The sequence below is a fragment of the Bombus pyrosoma genome, linkage group LG8 (genome assembly GCF_014825855.1).
Source record: "Bombus pyrosoma isolate SC7728 linkage group LG8, ASM1482585v1, whole genome shotgun sequence".
In the NCBI taxonomy this organism is placed as follows: domain Eukaryota; kingdom Metazoa; phylum Arthropoda; class Insecta; order Hymenoptera; family Apidae; genus Bombus; species Bombus pyrosoma.
Window position 1 is genome coordinate 804,207 of NC_057777.1, and position 22,229 is coordinate 826,435.

General features: G+C 40.0%; 2 protein-coding genes across 5 annotated transcripts in view; one reads left to right on the top strand and one right to left on the bottom strand.

Annotated features, from left to right (window-relative positions):
- LOC122570409 (neutral ceramidase) overlaps positions 1–22,229 on the bottom strand; it is a 139,739-nt gene that overhangs the window by 97,719 nt on the left and 19,791 nt on the right. The window lies entirely within an intron of this gene.
- The window catches only part of LOC122570406 (sushi, von Willebrand factor type A, EGF and pentraxin domain-containing protein 1), a 52,524-nt gene that overhangs the window by 18,491 nt on the left and 11,804 nt on the right, over positions 1–22,229 (top strand). For all 4 annotated transcript variants that reach the window (XM_043732673.1, XM_043732672.1, XM_043732671.1 and 1 more), the window contains exons 2-20: positions 4,576–4,651; positions 8,478–8,511; positions 11,657–11,738; positions 12,400–12,566; positions 13,871–14,011; positions 14,474–14,703; positions 14,873–15,226; positions 15,306–15,680; positions 15,775–15,943; positions 16,195–16,557; positions 16,910–17,092; positions 17,171–17,347; positions 17,482–17,684; positions 17,969–18,592; positions 18,891–19,014; positions 19,304–20,626; positions 20,932–21,384; positions 21,462–21,679; positions 21,778–22,030. In XM_043732673.1, coding sequence (XP_043588608.1) covers positions 4,580–4,651; positions 8,478–8,511; positions 11,657–11,738; positions 12,400–12,566; positions 13,871–14,011; positions 14,474–14,703; positions 14,873–15,226; positions 15,306–15,680; positions 15,775–15,943; positions 16,195–16,557; positions 16,910–17,092; positions 17,171–17,347; positions 17,482–17,684; positions 17,969–18,592; positions 18,891–19,014; positions 19,304–20,626; positions 20,932–21,384; positions 21,462–21,679; positions 21,778–22,030 — 5,545 coding nt within the window. In that variant the 5' untranslated portion in view covers positions 4,576–4,579. The remainder of the gene's footprint in view (positions 1–4,575; positions 4,652–8,477; positions 8,512–11,656; positions 11,739–12,399; positions 12,567–13,870; positions 14,012–14,473; positions 14,704–14,872; positions 15,227–15,305; positions 15,681–15,774; positions 15,944–16,194; positions 16,558–16,909; positions 17,093–17,170; positions 17,348–17,481; positions 17,685–17,968; positions 18,593–18,890; positions 19,015–19,303; positions 20,627–20,931; positions 21,385–21,461; positions 21,680–21,777; positions 22,031–22,229) is intronic.

A 22,229-nucleotide genomic window follows, 5' to 3' on the forward strand; every position in this document is an offset into this window, starting at 1 on the left:
CAACTTTCGTGCAAGTTGATAAAGATTGAAGGAGCTGCATCGTAGATCGAGGGCTTCGTGCTGAAAGAAACGCAAATACCCCGTAGCAACAACGCGAAGAGGAACGCCTTCCTAATTTGATATACTCTAATTGCTGCGCGAAGGCAACTTGCAACACGCGCCTATAGTATTCTCTTTTTCTACTCTAAAAACTACAATTTCTTAGCAAGTGCATCCAAGAGATATCTCTAAATTTTCCACGAACAATGCTAATCACACTAAATGTCTCTATACGTCTACGTCTATTTTATGAATCAAAAGCATTCAAATGTCACGCTTGCGTAAAAATCTTATCATCGTTTCTATTGACGTGGCATGGTTGTCGTCGCATATATTCTTTAGTTATCACGATGATCTTTTTAATATCATTTTGAATCGATAAAATAAGCGAAAGAGATTTCGTGATGATTTTAACGAAGAATTAAACCAAGATATTTTCTCCTTATCATACGTACGTTAAAATCCTTTCGTGCTCGTAATTAGCGATAGTTAAGTTTCGGCGTTTTCAGGTTCTTCTCATACCATTCTTCTCGCTCTTGCATCATTTACCATTCAAACTTCTGTTGCATCGTCATACACTTTACCCGTCGAGTTCGACCTGTCGAATTAGGCACCGAGTCAACTTGTTTTCGCGAGACTTTCTACGAGCAACCTCTAGCAGCCTTATTGTTAGTTAACACCCTCGTCAAGAGCAGAGTTCGTGCAGATTGATCATCGGTGCTCCTTCCCTTTCCTGCGATATTATATATATATATACATGTACATATAGAGTGACCCGAAAAATTGATCGCAATGCCAAGTCGCCTCTCTCCTATTGACGCGTTACCGGTATAAATCAACAGGTGCCGTTGGAAAAATGACGGTGATTTAGTCTGCTGCGTATCAGGTTTCCCTTCAGTTTCGGGGCCGTTTACATTTCTCATTTTTAGTTCAGCTTAACGCGAAAGGTGCTATAAATGATACGATCAATAATTCGAGTGTTCCTATCCTTGTTAGTTTGTCTCGTTGTAGGGATAACTTCGTTTAAAATCCGAGTACGCGCGATCAATTTTTCGGGTCGCTGTATCTACCACAATCAACATCAACATACCGAGCTTCGAGTTTCTTTCAAAACAACCTTCCGTTCAACCTTCGCGATATGAGTTCCTCTGGCAAAACATTTCGCGTAATATTTTCTATCAAGTCGTCTAAGCTAAGTAATTGTATCGAGGAGTAAACATTACGTTCGAATTCGTATCCTCTTAGCCGATCAACACGATTCTCAATTGCGAAACTATCCTCCGATGATTCGCAAAGAATCCACAATCGCGCGCAAGCCGAAAGAGCACAAAACTCGTTGCACCAAACCTAACTCACTTCGCTCTAGAAACCTGCAGGATTAACAAATTCCGTCGCAGACAACTATGGTCGTCCTATTAGGCGTTTCTTCGGCGCAATCATCGTGACGAACAATGGGGCGTTGCATAAAAGCGCATCTACAGCGCAGCGATGAACTGCTGCCGGCAAAATAATAAACTTTCGCGAACCACCCGGTGGGTTTTCACGAGCTCGTAGGTGTGCGACTCGCTTCCCACGAGCTCGCGGCCAGTTACGTCAGCCGTGGGTTTGCAATTAGCCGCAACTCGTCGCGCGAACCGTGCGTGCGTGCGCGGTGCACGTGCAATTGGCGCTTCTGTTGCTCTCCGAGCTACCCCGAGAACGAGCAACTTGTGTAACACGCCGTTCTCAAAACTTTCGCCGATAAAGTGTTTGATAAGAGCCTTAATTGGCGATATTAAATCGTAGTAAAACTCAATTAGATCGTATATCCGTGACTCGGTGCAATAAGTACCAATGTCAGTATTTATAAAGTTCGGATATTAGCGCTTTTGTAAATTACGTATTATCCGATTATTATCCTATTCGATGGATCATAAAATTATAAGAAACAAATCCACGATCCGCGATCTACGATTTGATTTGCAATCACGTCTAAGGGATATATTTAGTTAGTTTTAATGGTTCGCATTAATTTCAGTTTACTATGTCAGTCGTACATGTTAACTACTCGCTTCAAATAAGAAGACAAAATGTTTTTCTGCGAGCTACTAATTAGCTCCTTCTCGACGACTATTTCCTAGTTTCCTTTTTTCGCTTTGGCTTCAAGTAAGAGTGAGTTTACAGTCCACTTTCTTCTTTTCTTCCCAATATTCGCTATGCTACGTACTTGGAAATCGATAAAGAATCCTTCTCTTCTTGGGAAGCGTTTCATTATCAATTTGGAGGATGAGAATTTTGAATGGGAAGATGAGAGCATTAATACCGTAAGCAAATAGAAAAGACAGCGGCGAAGGTAAATTAACGTGCTTTCACGAATTTTTGAGAGTTTCTAGTTGGATGTGTGTAGTGTGTACACGAGCATAATAATTTAAGAAGAGTGTTCTTCGTTTCTTTCGGACATAGTAATTTCTTTATTTGATAACTTTCTACGCGCGACCAAGTAATTTCTTTATTTGGCAAATCTTGTATATCTAATGCGGAACAAAATTTCATTTCGTAGTAATTAATATAAAATAAATACAATGGGATGCAAATATCTTTCGTAGCCGCAGTATGAGATAAGGAAACCCTATATCCGAGCCCAAGCCCGAGAAACAAACACTTCGCATCGATCCAGTGAAAAACTACGACTCCCGAGAACATCAACGTCCGTCTCAAAGGAATTAATCAAAGAGAAGCGGACAATGCAATGGCAGAGAGTTACTCGATAACGGTAACGGTACCCATTGCGAAAGGAACCAGCTGCTACCTCGATTCCCACTCTTCGAACACATAATTAGGTCGTTCCTCTAATCGTCGATTCTCGCGCGTCAAATATATTTACTCTGTTAGATTTCCTCGACTGACTCGGCGTTTTAACGTTTTACATATGCACATATAGTATAAATATAACACGATAATATTAGTAGCGAATATTAAACCAAGCTTAATTATTCCAACATACGTCAGCATGGATAACAATTTTGAAATTTCTAACGCAGAGAACTGTCAATCGCGTTCAGCCATTGGAAGCGTACGAATATTTGTGTGATTGTGTACGCGCTGAACGAACGCTGTGATCGCTCGACCGGGCCGGAAGACCCGTTACCTGCAATCGACAGGAAGTCTGCATCGTCTAGGCTGGCCACGCCACGAGATTACGATTACGCTTGCGGGAAATCTGGCCGGACTCGAGCGAGCCGAGTCAAACGCTGCCACCTTCACCTCTCCGCGACTCTGTCGATTATCGGTGGCGGTATAACGGTTCCCAAGGGGATTCACCGAGGAGCGTGTGTCTTCCTTCGCGACGATCGCACTCGTTCACGTGGCGGATTCAACGGAGAAATCCAAGTCGTTGGCCTCCTGCTGCGCTTCGTTCGCTCGTTCGTTTGCATTCGGCGGCAATCTGACAGAGTTATTGCTCCGTAGAATTATTTCGGTGGGGAATTTTGGGTCGATGGTAAAACCTTCGATGCGATTACTTTGAATTCTTTACCCTGTCTTCCTCTTCGTTGCTTTAGTATTCGTATTTATTTTATCGAGAGATCGTGTTCGTTTATTTGGTTCACCAGGAATCTGGTGTAGTCATCGTTCTCTAGAACCGACGTTTCGTTGATTCTTTTTGTTGACTTCTTAAGGAAGACTGGCTCGATACCAGGACCATTTACTCGCACTTATCGTTAGACTATACGACGTTAACCCTGTTCGAATCAAGGATGACCGGCATAATGGAACGTCATTAAATAATAACCCGATGTCTGCGGAGATTTATCACGTTTCTCGATTACGCGGCAGGGTATGCTACTGCTGTGCCACAATTCAGCCGCAGAAACCGTAAGGAATTTTATGGGAACCGGCGTACATCCTATACATAGAGCGACTTTATGTGCCGCATATTCCGTAGGCGAACGACGAGCCTCGCTGAACTCTGTATTTAAATATTTAGCACTGACCAACTTCGTTTGATCCTTATACCTGATCTTTCACTCTCGAACGATACTTTTAAGCCAGGATACTTCGTTCCAAAGCATTCTATTTTATTCGCCGTTCTATAAAATATTATAATACTCTTTGCCACGTAAAATGCAAAAGATTAAGTAAAATGATACATTCTAAAATTAAGTGTCGATAATTCGAATTATTCAAGACAAAATTATTTCATTAACCGTTAGTCGAGACTGAACATTTCTGTTGCTAGGTTAAATTGCCTTTTTGCGAGCATTTAATTAAACTGGTTTCACTTTCTCTAATTATTCTCTCGAGACTCTACCATATGTTTTTTAGACGAAGAAATTTACATAACAGTTTCTAATTATAATGAAGTTTTTGTGTCACGAACAGATCAACCTCGTTTAAATACAAATACTGCATTTCGAAAGTGTCAAGGTCCGCATATAGTCCTCGAGTCATGTTACTGCTCAAACACATCTCCCTCGTCTTCTCTTTCCCCGATGTTAATGAACGGTCGATGCTAATGAACAGCTTGTTCAAACGAGACTCTTTTCTTCTCTGTTACAGGAATATGCTGATAAGAGAATTGGCGGCCGTGTGGGTCGCCGTCCTCTTGTGCCATCTTCAGCTAACGGAGTCTCAGGTGAGCGCTCGATTATTATTCCGCTATGGCTTTTCGATGACATCGCGGTCTACATTGTTTCACACTTATTTACGTAGAAACATATTCCGTCGTGCGAAGTGAATATAATGGAGCGATCGAAATCGGGTCGAGAAGTCACAACGATTCGTGATTTTTAACAATTCGATTCATCGCCCATCTCATCCTTGTCAATTTACCTTGCTACGATACGCTTATACATTTAACGAGAGGGTAATTTCATTTATCGGATATATCGTAGCTCCCATCGTGAATATCAGATTCTAAAAGTATCTTCAAAATTATCGAAAACGTCGTTTTGTAAATCGTTTAAATTTTGCAATTTTGCAGTCAAATAAAATTCCTCGTACACAACGTGTTCGAGATGAAACATTTGAATTGAACGTATCGTGTTTGAAATCGGTCATCTTCGATCAAAGTAAGAACCACTTTGATCGATAGATCTTTGCACATTACAGTCGTAGTTCAGCGTTTCCAAAAAGAGGAAGACCTTTCGTTTCTCGAAGAAAACGATCAAATCGTAGAACGTAATAAATTAAAAGCTAAATTACGGTCTTATCGTAAAACAATATCCTCCGATATTCTCAGTTTTCAATATAAAAGTTAGTCAGAAAATGATACGTCTAAGGTACAATCTTCGAACCGTTCATTCACACGCAAACGCGAGGGCGTCACGCGAGGATTAAATGGAGATTTGTCGGTTTGAACGTGGCATCTTGGTGTGCCAGCAGGGCATCAAGGATCCTCGTTTCACTATACAACAACTCGCGTAGAATTCTTGAGAAATCGAGCCGAGGATTATGAAGTAATTGGCATGTCGAGCCCCACAGGAGTTGCCATCATTGGCTGGCCGTTTGCTCGGGACCTGAATGTGGAGTGTGTGTGCGAGGTGAAAGTGAATTTCAGGCCGCGTGTACACGCGTGTGCCCTATCCGAAGCGCAAACAATGTTACCAACTGTGCACAGTTGCAACATTTTGAGTATAGGAAGCGTCAACGCGTCAGGAAAGCGTTTCGTGCATTTCCAACCGAGTGAGACAACTTTGATTTTCGCGCTAACTTTTCAATTCTATCGAACTGACCTTGTACTCCGCGTTAACGAAATGTCCTTTTCTTTCGAATGGTTACCAGTTTTATTTCTTATCGCAGCTGCTTTTTAAAAGCCGATACAAATAAAACAAGATCGATATCTCTAAGTGTCAGATACGGTAGAATTTTGTTAGTCGAGAAATTCAGTATCTTCAGCTTGTTTAATTACGAAGGTGCAGATAAGACCGAGAAGATTCTTCCGAATTGATACCGAAAACTACTAAACACTTTTAACTTTGACATACCAACGATGATATTCGAAATAATCGATTTATATTTCATAACGTCGGTACAAATCTGTCGATTCTAAATGGAAATAGCAAGTATTCATTGCCTGCGATTATTAGCTCGTTAGTTCGTATTTTTTAACACGACGCAGATCGATCAAAGTGTCTACATATCTACTTGCGAGCATCGCTGTATTGTTATCTTCTATCGTCTCATTGTAATGCAAAACTCGATCGTTATTCGTCGAAGAAAGTTTTATACGCGAGATAATCGAAATGAAGATCAAAATCAAAGAGAAAGAAATAAAATTCGCGAAAGTAAACCCAACGTTTCGTCAGAATCCTACAAACGAGAGGAAGAAAAAATGGAAAGATCCGTTGACGCATCGAATACCAGTGATCGTTGGCTGGCCGCGTGGAATTCCATCGGCCTCCGTTTCTCCTCTCACGAGTGCCTCACGTCGCACCTTGGAGGAATGCAGCACACCGTTATGTCACTGATATTCTGGTACGCGAGGAAAACTCGCGAGAACTCACGGTCGTATTCTACGTACGAACCACGGTGCCGCTTTCTGGCGAAGATGAGCGCAAAACCAACAGATCCTCCGCTAGATTGGCCTCCTTCACTTTCTCCAGTGGAATAACAATGCTATTCTATCTCCATTCGCTGCTGCGAATCCGCGCCATTCGATGCGTACTCGTACAACTTTTAAATAACGAAAGACTCGCGTAGGAAAAGTACAGGAACCGCTTGATTCTCCGCAGGATATTGCTCGGTACTATTTAGTTTAAATACGTTCTGTCTCACTGAGCCTTCTCACTGGGTGGTCACTGATATCCTTAGGACGCGCATGTGACCTTAGACACGCGATAAACAAAGAAAAAGAGAGAGAAATGAGGCAACATAAGAAGAACGAGAAATTTTTCTTTGTAAGATTTTCCTTATTTCCCTTTACTGTGGGTTAGTTAAAGTTTACAGAAATTGTTACACGTTTCTTATCTATGTTCGTATAGTTTATCTAATTGATTAAAATTTAGAACGTCTAGTAATTAGAAATTTCTGCTCGTATTCTAGATCGAGCGGAAACAAAAATAGATTAGGTTTTAAGTCGAGACGCTAAACCCTCCATCTGCTACCTTATTCCTACTGACGTTGTTCGCATACTAGGCCGTCTGAGTCAACGTAATTTTCTGTGTTTTAAAAACTTCCAAAAACTTCTTACACACTCTTTTAGGTTTCTGAAATATCATCCAGTAGTTTTTAACGCTACACGTTACCTTAATTCTTCTAAGCAAAACAAAATCTAAACAAAGGCATGGGAAAAGTCGAAAAGGACCCAATAAGCAGATGAAGGATTAGGTAAAATCGATGGCTGAGTCTGTCATTTTCTACCCTTCCTAATTTTCCACCCCTTTCTTCTCTGCTTTTCTCCTTTCTTTACTCTTAAATTGTTAAGTTACAATATATATGGTAAATATGGAAATATCTCTGTTTGAGAAATCCAACAAATAAGAAGAACTTTCCTCTTCGTGTAGAATAGTCGCGACATCCTCGTCCTTTTATGCAATCGACGTCGTAACTCGTATTTCCCGCGCTCTTCCGGCTTCGATTCAAAACTTTTATCCCACGTTCTCAGGCACGAACGTCCTCGGGTTTCGTCATTCGTGAAGTGGAATTGTAGCGAGTTACTAGATTCGGTATGTGTGAAATATTGCTTTTTTCTGTTAGAGAAATCTGTACGGTGTAGATACGGATGCGTCGATACTGTTACGTGTGACGTTAGATGGATCGAATCGATATTGATGGGAATTGGGTGAATAAGAGACGATTCTGTGGAGATTTCCTGCTTTTAAATACTGTTGCGGTTGCAACTTTAGTTCTATGTTGCGTTTATGTTCGATAAAGTTATAGAAATAACGAGAAGATGTTTAATTATTTATTTATTTATTTATTTATTTATTCACTAATTTATTTGTTTAACACTATGCTGAAACATATAGGAATAATGAAAAATTACCGATTGATGTATATTAGCTGCATTTCACTTTTCTCCAAATTTCTCACTTAGCGTCTACAAAATTCATTATATACTTTATCAACCAATCTGTCCATAAAAGTAAAGATAATTTAAAAAAGAATCCAGTCACTCGGAGATTAAACGATCGACTGAATTCACCGAAGATATCTGAATTTCAAGATCAAATATCAAGATGATTTAGTAATAAATTGAATGCTTAAAAAATCAAGGAACGACCTTGATGAATCCTTTTACCGCCATACACTCATGCACGTTCAAAAATTCATATGCGCTTTTATATCGAAAGCCTAAGTGCAAGAAAATACGCCTACGATTTCTATAAGAAAGCTTAACATTTGTTTCACTTTAAATTCCTGTCGCTTTATCGGGACGAAAGGAGGCTAAAGTGGTCGAGTGCTTTGAGTTACTACGCTATAAAACGTTCTTAACGCGTTACTATGTTTCTTTGTTACAGGTTCCTACCACAAATGTCTTCACCTGTCCGAACGGTGAGTAACTTTAAAAAAATACTTCTCCATACTATCACGATTTCTGAAGCAAGTAATTCTTGGCTGAAGGCCAGACTATCGGTTGCCTTGAAAAGGTCGCACCTGGTGGTCCTATACCTGGCCAGGTAGACTACTAAACTCGTGGACCAGGTCGTGCTTCAAAACTTTTATAGCATAGGGCCCCTATTATGTGGCCACGAATCTGCCAGAGTTTCTCCTTTTTTTTTTTTTTAAGGGACGGCAGATGTTTCTTCGCGAAAATAGAAAACTTAACGTAATTTATATTATAAATTGATATTATTTTTATTAATATTATAGAATATTGTTATATATTAATTATAACGTTAGTATCGTTCCATTATTTTATTAGGTTTTGTAAAATTGAGTCGGAAACGTTCGAATATATAAAGAATTTTGAACATCGAAGTTGAACGTTGAAGTGTCATCTTAAATTTGTCGGTAAATATTGCGTTATTAAGTAACAAATTGTGAAAACAAATACTTGTGCAATTTGTGTAATTATTGTCTCAATAATCACGATACAGCTGATGTTAACGAAACAATCAAAGCAGAAAGGCGAAACGTGTAAAGACAACACAGGGATATATTAAAATATCAGAGTATGTCCTTACGTATTACTTTTTCAATTCTAAACGCACACGTGTGAACGATTATAACAATCACTAAGGGGAATATTTCAACGATTAGAATTTTTCTATTAATTCTTACTTCCTATCCATCCTTTTTCTTCTAAAAAGGTAACAAAGATATATTTCTCGATCGAACAAACTTTCTTTCTTGTCCTCATCTTCTTCTTTCATTTTCCCTTTTTAACGAGTTACGATTTCTCTCATAGCGATTTCATATCGCTTTTTGGAAAACTCCGCTATCGCTAATGGTTTCCATCAGATACATTCTTTACTTACCACGATGCACTTCCAGTATCATTTCGAATAGAAACCAAAGTATTTCTTTCTTCGATGATTTCAATGAAGAAATCAATTCGTATATCAAAATCTTTCTCGTTCTCGTAATTCGAAATAGCCGAGCCTCGACACTCTGAAGCTCTTCTCATACTTGTGCTTTCTCCTTTCTTACTCCTGAAACCTTAATCTTTCCACGATCGAACTGCACGTTGCACAACTTGGTTATTCTTTAAAAAAAAAATTTGAGGAGGAATACGAAAGCGAGACGCGTACGGCGAATAAATCACGCGAGGGACAATGAGGATAAGAGTTCGGCCATTCGCGACGTTGCTCCACTTTTCCTCGTTACTGGCAGCGCAATTAAGTAGGTTGCACGTACAAGTATGAAGCTACTTGATCGTTAACCGTATTCTGTCGCGTGAGCTCGAGACGTTTCGTGTTCGATCGAGCCGGACCTGTGCCGGCGAGCACGAATCTACCGCTTTCGGATGCAAGAATTCCTCGAGCTTCGAAAATAACTTTATTTTAGCTCGCTGACCCTGCTCCAAGGCCTTGGAACCATGCTCGATCATCCAGGGCCTGAATAATTCGTCCCGTGATCTTTGAATCGCGATGCGAGACAAATTTATCGAAGGCCTAAAATCATCGTCGTGACGAAGACACGGACCCTTTTTTCCTTTCAAGATTAAAACTGTTAAGTTATTTAGAAGAATCTATGTGACAGTACGAATGTAAAATTTATTCCAGCAAGCCGAATATCGATATTGATATTAACAAACGAGGAGCAGAAGCGAAAATACGGTTCCATCAAATTTTTTCTTCATCCAGAGAATTAATTTTAAGATTCAACATGGTTATCCTTGTACTTGCTTTTGGAATTAAATGTTTTCGTCATCTTCTTAAACGCTTCGGATATGCTGTTTGTCAGACGATTAATTATGATATTGGTTTTTAATCAAAATTCGTAGCTTTGTCATATATATGTACTTTTGACCTAATGGATCGTTACTTTTTACGATATTGCTTAAGGAAGAGAAAAAAAGAGAACGTTAAAGGAGGAGGAGAAGAGAAAGCAACGATTAAAAAAGGGATAAATCGATCGCAATATTTTTGGAGACAGTGTTAACGATCACGTACACAGATCGTTCGTTTAATACGTTCGACGACGATTTGCGAACGTTCGTACCAGGGAAAATATCTTGCGTGCGTTGTTTCAATCAAGAAATGCTAATAGTCGCGAGGAGAACCGCATGGTCGGTATAAACATGGCCGTTTGACCTTTTAAAAGAAAGGAAGGCCGGCATCGAGTATTTCTCTGTGAGTTTAACGCAAGCTAGCATCGAGAAACCATTGAGAAATCGCTTCGACGCAGAAACTATCGTTAAATACCTACGACAATCCCAATCAATATCTTCAAATCTCTCGATCAACTACGCTACTTGTACGTGCAATTATACTTTGTTGTAAAATTTCATTATATTTAATTATAGTATTTAATTACAGAATCTATTCGTTTCCATAAAGTAATAATGGAGCGATACCATATCAGATACATGGAACAACGGGTCGACGAGTTAATAAGTCAAACGCTCGTTGGATTTGTTGAAGATCGGGAATAGTCAAATTCGTGAAAAATCGGATGCTCGAGAATCGAAAGGTGAACAACACGAGCGCGCGAGAAACGTTTCAGCCGACTCGGCGAATCTCTTCTATAATGTGTTACCCGCTTACCCAGCGACCTACCTTTGACTCTCGGTGCTCACACACCGCTGAATCGCATTAAAAACGATCGAGGTCGTTATGTCCGTCCCTGTCTGTACGGGTCACCGGTTAACCGCGTTTCCTGCGTCGAACCTGTACCGAAAGTTTCACCTTTTCGCTCGTAAATCGATCAGACAATGGTACAATGGTTCGCGAAAATATTAGAACGCTTATCGTAGAAGCCGTGATACGAATGGTTGATTGTTTAATGGCGACGTAATATTTTTGACGCGATATACAGGTTTAACAAATGTGATGTAGATTTGTGGTCGTTAGATGCTGACTATGAACGTAGCAATACCTCCGAGTATGATAAATAGAGAAAACAGAGGGGAAAAAAGTTGAACTCGTGCACTGTTCTACTAAATTTTGGAGTAGGACAAATTTTGTTCTGTTATTGTATGCCATGTGGCACGATCGTGTAAAGAGAAATATAACTTGATATTTTTCTTGCACAGGATGGGAACTGAAAGGTATACATTGTTACAAATTCTTCAACATCAGGCACTCTTGGGAAAAGGCAGCGGAATTATGCAGGAGGTAAGTGGATCAATTGTCAATAGCCTTTTCATCGTGTTTCTCTCGGTGCTACTGGCTTTAATAATTCAAGATAACGACTTCCACGTTTTTTTATGCGTAACAAAAGTTGTTCGTTCCTTAAGAAAGTCGTTTCATGTGCATCGATGAAAATTCGTTGGTAACCAGCGAAGATAGACAAATCTGCGAATTATCGTATTACCAATTATTATTTGATCCATTCTATACCTACAGCGTCGTAGATAACAAAACTCCGATCCGTGTACAGTTATCGAGAATTGACGTAGAGATTTCTTTAAACTGGCCCAAAGTTTTCTATATTTTCTATACTTTCGACATAAATTTTACATAAATAACAAATGTATGAAAATCCTCGGTACTAAACACTGGTCAGACACTGTATCAAACTTGCTGCGATCCGAACGTTCGACAAAAGCGATTCGATCGTCACAGAAAATCATCGATTCCGATCGAAATCTTCTATCGAATGACTCGATGCATGTCCATTTATGTACTCGTACGCGTCGACGTTGCGAAACGAGGAATGAGAACAGAGGAAAGAAAATAAAACGGAGCATCGCGAGGAAACTCGGTGAATGCCTGTGTAACCGCGTCATTACACGCTAGAACGAAGCAAGAGATGGACGAATTGATGCGATTACAGGTACGGCAGCGAACTGATGGTGGTGGAGTCGTACAGCGAGAACAACATGTCCGCGAGCATGATCGGCCGGCATTTGGATCGTTACTGGCTTGGCCTGGCCTCCCTCGACGATTTACGAACCAACACGCTCGAGTCGGCCGCTGGAATGCTCGTCTCCCAATACGCCGGTTTGTAAAATCACGCTTCGCTCGACTTTCCAGACATCTCCACCTCTGACTCTTAAATCTTCCTTGGCGCCATCCTTATTCGAAGACCAGATCCTTATGACGTAGGATCATAGATGAACCCAACAAATATTTTTCATTATCCAATGGCGACCATTGCACACCTATTGGTATTTGACACACATTACACGGTTAGCAGTGCCATTATGTTTTCTAATTGTCTCATTATAAATCTGTTACTCAATTCGTATAGATCGTTGAATTAGGAAAAATTTGTCGGAATTTTTCAGTAAATACAATTAAACGATAGATTCTAATACTTGTGAGCTATCTGATACTTATATATATATTCAGAATATTATATATATTTTTTAATATTATTATTTTAATTCATATCTTAAGAATAAGAATCATAAGACCGTTGTGAAATTTGATATATGAATTTACATACGTCTTAATCGAAGAGCACACTGGGAAAATACGACGAGTCAAAGGCAACAATAGTTTGCTCTGGAATTGCCGTCCTTCTAATGATCGAACACACGTGCAGGCCGGTTTTCATCGGGGTCACGGAAACGCGGAACTGCATCGTGTATACGACACGAAGACACACTTTTCCCACAACAATGCCCAGATACCGTCGCTTTTACGTCTGCTCAGGTGCAAGCTGCAATTTACTCGTCTGGTGCATTATATATTTGCATAACATTTTCTTTTCTTTAGCTGTTCCTCCGACCATTTTCATCTAACGCGAATTCTGTCGCTCTTTACCAGTAAATTCGGTTTTCGATTTCTACGTTCCATAAAGTCCACGATTTTTCTTTTCGATGTTCCACGAATATCGAAAATTATCGCGCCACATAATTCTATTTGACATTGGAAGGTAGACTGCCAAAAGAATTGTAAAATTCTCTATTTCAAGTATACCAAGAAACTACGACTTAGAAAACAATAATTTTCAAATGAAATATAAATCAGACGAATATACAGACGCAAATTGAAATAATATTAAAGGTCGATTGCAAAATCTGGCAATGAAAAATTATTTTAAAATGTAATACAGCCCTGTAAATTTGCCAACGAATTATAGAAAAAGACGCGATATTTAAAGTTGTTCGCTTCGTTTTCGTAGAAATTTCTCTAACAAATTCCTTGAAATAATAACACTATCACAAGTCCAATTAAAAAGAATGGCAAAAGTTGGACCAATTTTCTTAAATGCCTGACCATTTCATCGAGCGCCTCGCGTTTCCCCGAAATTCCATCGAACGAGAAGGACAGTGGGCCTGAACAGCTTTGGTATTCAGGTTTCTGGGCGTCGAAGCAGCCGAATCCGCAATCAGGTGAATGCGTGGACGTCGCGTTGACGGATGACCGACAAACGTGGGAGCTGACCACGTGCGAATCGTTGCTTCCTTTCATGTGCCGTGCCAACGCCTGCCCAGCAGGTAATCACTTCTCCACGACCTCACACAACCCTAATCGCCTGACTGCGAATGTTTATGATATAATAAATTAATATCTTAGAGAAATTGAGAAATTTACTCGAACTTTTAATACTAGACCTAACGCAGCGATGTAAATGGCCAATTCATAATTTCTAACTTGGCAAACAATAGTTTTGAAATTATATAAGTGGAATACACGTAATTGAATATAAATTGAGAAAACGGAAATTAAAGTAGAAATGATAAAGAAATTTATTTTATATTTTATCATCTGCATTGGAAGTTTCTTAAATTTTCGAATGTTATACTTCTTATATTTATGTTATCATATCGTTTCGGATTTGATGTATATTTCTATAGATTTTTGTATATTTAAACGCGCAAACATTCGCGGTCTGGTCTACTAATCACCGTAAGATATTATCCATCTTTATAGTTAATATTATTCGTGAATTTTCGTAGGCTCTTTCCACTGTTCTAACGGAAAGTGTGTGAACGCGGCGTTTAAGTGTGACAAACAGGATGATTGCGGTGATTTTTCGGACGAAATAGATTGTCCGGCTAATTGCCAGTTTTATATGGCCAGCAGTGGCGACGTGGTCGAGAGTCCTAATTATCCGCACAAATATGCACCCCTCAGCAACTGCAAGTGGACCTTGGAAGGGCCTCAAGGCCATAATATCCTGTTACAGGTACAAGACCCCCGTTTTAACTCTCATGTTGATATTCTTCTTTTATTTCGATGCTCACGATAGCCAGTAAAGAATATGAAATAAAAATACAGGTTGCGCTCTTTATCAAAGTATCGTAAGAGAACTCTATTAACGTCAACGAATTATCTGTTTTCTCTTCTTTGTTCAGTTCCAAGAATTCGAAACGGAAAAGAGCTTCGACATAGTACAGATCCTGGTCGGTGGTAGGACAGAAGAAAAATCCGTGAACCTGGCGACCCTCTCCGGCAAGCAAGAACTCACCAACAAACTGTTCGTATCCGCCTCGAACTTCATGATCATCAAATTTAGCACAGATTCGTCGGTCGAGAGGAAAGGTTTCCGAGCTTCGTGGAAAACCGAACCGCAAACTTGCGGTGGAATTCTTCGAGCAACTCCTCAAGGACAGGTCCTCACCTCTCCAGGATATCCTCAGAATTATCCTGGAGGATTGGAATGTCTGTACATTCTGCAAGCTCAACCTGGTCGTATAATGTCGCTCGAGGTACGTAATAAAAGGAAAGAATTAAGTTTCGATTTTCCATCTCGATCTTTTATTAACAGTAATTAATTCTACCTCCTAGATCGAAGATCTGGATCTCGAGATGAATCGGGACTACATTCTAATTAGAGACGGTGACTCGCCAATGAGCAGACCGATAGCCAGACTAACAGGCAAATCGGAAGACAATCCTACGGTGATCATGTCAACTGGAAGTAACTTGTACCTCTACCTCAAGACTAGTCTTGGTGACTCAAGAAGAGGCTTCAGCATTCGATACACTCAAGGCTGTAAAGCTACGATAATTGCTAGGAATGGAACGGTTCAGTCGCCATCTTTCGGGTTGAACGATTATCCTAACAACCAGGAGTGCTTGTACAGGGTGAAGAATCCTCAAGGAGGACCGCTGTCCCTGAAGTTTATCAGCTTTAACGTTCATAAGACTGACTTTGTCCAGGTAACTAAGAATTATTTTTCTTCGAGAAAATAATTATCAAGAGATTCGAGAAGAATAGAACTTTTGATAATTAACTGATTAAATTTTTCAATAGATATACGATGGTCCAAATACTAACGGCCTCCGTTTGCATTCTGGAAGTGGGTTCACGTCGAACACGAGACCAAAGATCACTTTGACAGCTGAGAGCGGTGAAATGTTGGTTAGATTCACCTCTGATGCTCTTCATAGCAGTCCTGGCTGGCAAGCAGAGTTCTCAGCAGGTAACATTCAAATGTAAAGTCTAAATTCCAAATTGATCCTCAAGAAGATTGTACGGTACTTTCCAGATAATTAGGATGACTGTTTTTAGTTGTAATTATTTTTTATTGGTCGTCTCATCGCGAAAACTTTCTATTATTTATTATTAGGCTAGTAGAGTCACAACACAAAAAAAGACTAAAACATACTGGTATAAAATCGATAAAAGTTACGATACTACTGTTCGATACATTAAATCTACGAATTTTTTTAGATTGTCCTCAGCTTCAGTCCGGCGAAGGAGCATTAGCGTCAAGCAGGGACACAGCTTTCGGTACAACAGTGACGTTCTCCTGTCCCCTGGGCCAAGAATTTGCCACTGGTAAAGCGAAGATTACCACAGAGTGTCTTCCTGGAGGGAACTGGTCTGTTACCTACATTCCCAAGTGTCAAGAAGTTTACTGTGGACCGGTACCGCAAATTGACAATGGTTTCTCCATTGGATCCTCTAATGTTACCTATCGAGGTTTGGCTACTTATCAATGTTACGCTGGTTTCGCGTTCCCATCTGGTAGACCTACCGAGAAAATTTCGTGCATGGCTGATGGAAGATGGGAGAAGAAGCCATCTTGCTTGGGTAAATAATTTTAAGAGTTGTATCAGGAAATCTAGTCTAGTCTAAAACTGCAATCTATCTTCTAAACAACTTATAACGTATCATATCCGATAAATCACATTTCTTTAAATTTTTCGTAAATACAATCTACTTTTGTCGAATATGAACCTTAATTCCTGCCACGACTGCAACTCGATATCATAAAGAAATTTATTAAGAAAGAATTAAAGTTTCGAATATCATTTAATAACTTTGAAAAATCTGGAAATTGAGTGTTAACAACAGAAGAATAAAAACTATTAACTTTGAACAGTCTAAAAATTAGGTATATATAAAGGAAGAAATATCAAATATTAATTAATTCCCTCTATAGCCTCTCAGTGTTCTCCGCTTCCGGAAGCGCCGCACTCGAACATAACTATCCTAAATGGAGGTGGCCGAAGTTACGGAACAATTGTACGATTCGAGTGTGAGCCAGGATACGTTCGAAGCGGACATCCTGTGATTCTCTGCATGAGCAATGGAACCTGGTCCGACCAAGTACCAACGTGTTCTCGTGGGTATTCGATTCTTTGTAACAGTAATTGTAATTGCAAAATATCTCTTTGCTATTTGACCATACTTTCTCGTGTAGGTGCAAAGTGTCCGTTGCTACCCACGATCAAGAACGGTTTCGTAGTCGACACGACCAAGGACTACTTTTATGGCGACGAAGCTAGAGTGCAATGCAACAGAGGCTACAAACTGTCCGGGTCGAATATCATACAGTGTGGACCCAATCAGCTGTTTGATAATGTACCCACTTGCGAAGGTAAGGATTGTAAATACTTTGACTTAGACTTATATTTTGTAACTAATGGATATTTCGTAGCAGCATCTTTTAAGCCTAAACCCTAATGGTTAATATCGTCCTCTTATTGAATAAATAAAATTTACTTTCTACAGATATAAACGAATGTGCGTCGAGCCAATGCGACCTAGCCTCCACAGAGTGCATCAACAATCCGGGTGCATTTACTTGCAAATGCAAACCTGGATTCGCTCCAACTATGGAATGCAGACCTATAGGCGATCTTGGATTGATCAATGGTGGTATCCCGGATGAGTCTATCACCGTTTCAAGCTCTGAGAATGGTTACACCAGAACTGTGAGTCTAATTCTCATACTCACATTATGACTCGCGGAAGTATATATGCGTGTACGATATGTACAATATTTGTAGTACATTTACTACAAGCACGGTTTATTACTGCCGAAGAAGGAATTAACAAATGTGGGAAAAATTAGAATGTAATTCAACGACATATATACTATTTGCAATGTATTTATTTATATTTGTTTAGGATTTATAACGAATCTCAACAGGCGATGTGCTAAAGTCAATTACTGCCACCCCCTTTGTCAAATATGAAAAGACCTTGAAAATTTCAGGGCGTTCGACTAAACAATGGCGATGGTTGGTGCGGCAACAACATCGAACCAGGCGCAAACTGGGTGATGATCGATATGAAAGCTCCAACGATCATCCGCGGTTTCCGTACGCAAATAGTCTCCAGAGTAGATGGAAACATAGCCTACACATCGGCAGTACGAATTCAATACACCGATGATCTAACAGACACCTTTAAAGACTACACGAATCCTGATGGAACACCGGTAGAGTTCAGGATATTAGAACCCACTTTATCTGTTCTAAACTTGCCAGTTCCCATCGAGGCACGTTATATCAAATTTAGAATTCAAGATTACGTTGGAGCACCCTGTATGAAACTCGAAATCATGGGATGCACTCGTTTAGAGTGTACAGATATCAACGAATGTGCCATTAATAATGGTGGTTGTCACCAGAAATGTATAAACAATCCTGGAAGCTATGCTTGTATGTGTAATACGGGATACGAATTGTACAAAGGCAATGGAACTGCTGGCTTTTACATAGAGAAGCACGAAACTGGTGAGAGAGATGGAGATTTGGTTCAGAAGAATAAGACTTGCGTACCAGTTATGTGTCCAGCCATATCGGCGCCTGAGAATGGAAAATTATTGTCGACCAAGGTTCGAATTTAATGTATACTTTTCGAATAATTATAGTATAATGTCTTTGTACATCTATATTATTTTTCACACGAAATATTTTGTTTTATTATCGTATTCTGCGGAGGGCGATTGCACGTAGCGGCGATTGTTTTGCCCGGAGTTTGTTTATCGACACGTTTGGTATGTCAAGACGGTGTCGATGTCCCAAGGCAAAACATCAACATGAGTCGCTCCCGATTCGCATCGTCCTCTGACTCGTCCCCTACAATTCCATTATTATATTTATATATTTTTACATTTTGTATTTTGTTCATAGCAAAAACATCACTTTGGTGATCTTGTGAGATTCCAATGTAACTTTGGATACGTGTTGTCTGGTTCCTCGGCTGTTATTTGCACGTCCAGTGGAGCTTGGAATGGAACCACTCCCGAATGTCAATGTAAGTGGGATCGTCGAAAATACTGTTTTACAATAAATTATCCAAGATATAATTTGAAAGAACACGTCAAAATATTTTTCCGTGTTATTTAATGTTTCCTATATTCTATAGTAGTTCAAATAATATCTTTTACATTTTTCAATACTAAGTATAACATAGCATAATATATAGAGCAAATGACACACACATATACTCGTGCAATCACTGAATGAGATACCGAAGAAATCATTGATAATCATATGAACAGCGATTAACCAAAACTATTATTTCTAACAAAATATTTCCACAGATGCCAAGTGTGTGTCGCTACCAGACGACAAGAACGAAGGCCTCTCGGTGATCCGCAGCGACGAAGCCAGCGTCCTGGTACCATTCAAACAAAACGTCACCCTAAAATGTGGCAGCAACGGTCGTTATTTGCGCAATACAGCTACCTCAGGCTTCCGTCAATGCGTGTACGATCCGAAACCAGGTCTACCAGACTACTGGCTATCAGGTTATCAACCAGCCTGTCCAAGAGCCGACTGTGGAAAGCCTCTTCCAACACCTGGCGCGGAATACGGTCAATATTTGGACACCAAATACCAATCTTCCTTCTTCTTCGGTTGTCAAGACACCTTCAAACTGGCTGGCCAAACAAATCGTCATGACAATGTAGTCAGGTGTCAAGCAAATGGAATCTGGGACTTTGGGAACCTCCGATGCGAAGGTCCCGTTTGTGAAGACCCTGGAAGACCTAGCGACGGCTTCCAAGTAGCCAGAAGCTACGAGCAAGGATCAGAAGTTCAATTCGGTTGCAGTAGACCAGGATATATTCTCATTAATCCTCGACCAATTGTCTGCGTTCGAGAGCCGGAATGCAAAGTCGTGAAGCCTCTTGGTCTAGCCTCTGGACGAATCCCAGATTCAGCCATCAATGCAACCTCGGAAAGGCCTAATTACGAGGCTAAGAACGTCCGTTTGAATTCAGTGACCGGCTGGTGTGGCAAACAAGAGGCCTTCACTTACGTCAGCGTTGATTTGGGCCAGGTTTATAGAGTAAAGGCAATTTTGGTGAAAGGTGTGGTGACGAATGACATCGTTGGCAGGCCAACGGAGATTAGGTTCTTCTATAAACAGGCTGAGATTGAGAATTATGTCGTCTACTTCCCTAACTTTAATCTGACTATGAGAGATCCTGGGAATTACGGAGAATTGGCGATGATCACTTTGCCTAAATATGTCCAAGCTCGGTTTGTCATTCTTGGGATTGTTAGTTATATGGATAACGCTTGTTTGAAGTTTGAATTAATGGGTTGCGAGGAACCAGTGACAGAACCATTGTTGGGATACGACTATGGGTTCTCTCCTTGCGTGGACAATGAACCACCAGTGTTCCAGAATTGTCCTCAGCAACCGATTGTGGTACAAAAGGGAACGGATGGGGGATTATTACCTGTGAATTTCACTGAACCCACGGCTATTGATAACAGTGGAAGTATTGCGCGATTGGAAGTAAAACCTCATAGTTTTAGGACACCACTGAGGGTGTTCCAGGATACTGTGGTGAAATATGTGGCCTTTGATTATGATGGAAATGTGGCTATTTGCGAGATCAACATCACTGTACCTGGTGAGCATATATTCTATCTTCATTTTTGTAGCCTATTTCCTGTTTCAACATTAGAATTATTATTGAAGTTATTCGAGAATTATTTCCTTGTGGTCATACGAGATTCCTTACGTTTCTGGTACCAAATGAGAAGGGTGCATGCTTTCAAACTTTTACAATGAATAAATTTTAAGAGTTCCCTTGTACATGATGGCATTCAAAATGTGAGATTTATAGCAATCATCAGTAATTCTCTTGTTAACAAATTTGGAAATTTTTCGAGAAAGTTCTATATTTTTATGTAATTATTTCTTGGTTATCCACAGACGTGACCCCACCAAAACTAAGCTGTCCCCAAAGCTACGTCATAGAGTTAATAGACAAGCAAGAAAGTTACTCTGTCAATTTCAACGAAACTCGCAGAAGAATCAATGCTACAGATGTTTCTGGACCAGTGAAGATTACATTTGTCCCAGAAAGAGCAGTGATACCAATTGGAGGCTTCGAGAATGTGACTGTTTACGCGACAGACTCTAGTGGAAATAGGGCATCCTGTCACTTCCAAGTGTCTGTTCAAGCAACGCCTTGCGTCGATTGGGAATTGAAACCACCGGCTAATGGAGAACTAAAGTGTGTCCCTGGTGATAAGGGACTTCAGTGTAACGCCTCTTGCAAGAATGGCTTCCGTTTCACCGATGGTGCACTTGTGAAGAGGTTCACGTGCGACGTTGCTAAACACTGGTCTCCTTCTTCCGTCGTTCCTGATTGTGTCTCAGAAAGTAAGTTTCTTCAATTTTTTATCTTAATCCTGTTACATTCTTTGAATCATTTTTTACATGTGTATTGTATTTTGCAGATACACAACAGGCGAACTATCACGTGGTCGCAGCAGTAACTTACAGAGCCAATGGCGCTGTTTCGAGATCCTGCCTGCCGCAGTATCAGGATCTTATGTCTCAATATTATATGAATCTGAATAATATCTTGACGCAACGTTGCTCTGCTGTGAATGTTAATATGAACGTGTCATTTGTGAGATCAGTACCGTTTCTTCTTGAAGAAAATGTTTTGAAGGTGATTATTACGGAGCAAGATCAATACATTGTTTGTTGTGTAGAAGCTTTTGATAAGTCTTCAATAAAAAAAATCACTAATATGCACTTGTGTTTTAGATGGACTTTATTCTCGTCATCGTACCAGCTATACGTCAGCCTCAATTGTACGATCTCTGTGGCTCCACGCTGAACTTGATCTTCGATCTATCAGTTCCTTCCACCAGTGCTGTTATAGAACCGTTGTTAAACGTTTCTGCCATTGGAAATCAGTGTCCTCCTCTTAGAGCCTTAAAGTCATCCATCACTCGTGGCTTCACGTGTAGCATTGGCGAAGTTTTGAACATGGATACCAACGATGTCCCACGGTGTCGTGAGTATATTTCGATATCAATTTCCAAACTTTTATGAGCATGCACAGTAATGTGTTTCAGTTTTTAAAAGAGCACAGATTTCTAAATTAAAACTGTACTTTATCGTCGATTTTTAAAAAGATGTTCTCGAAAACATTTACATAGAATCACTTCCCGTCCTACTACTTTGCTATTAAACTATTATAGATGGACTGGACT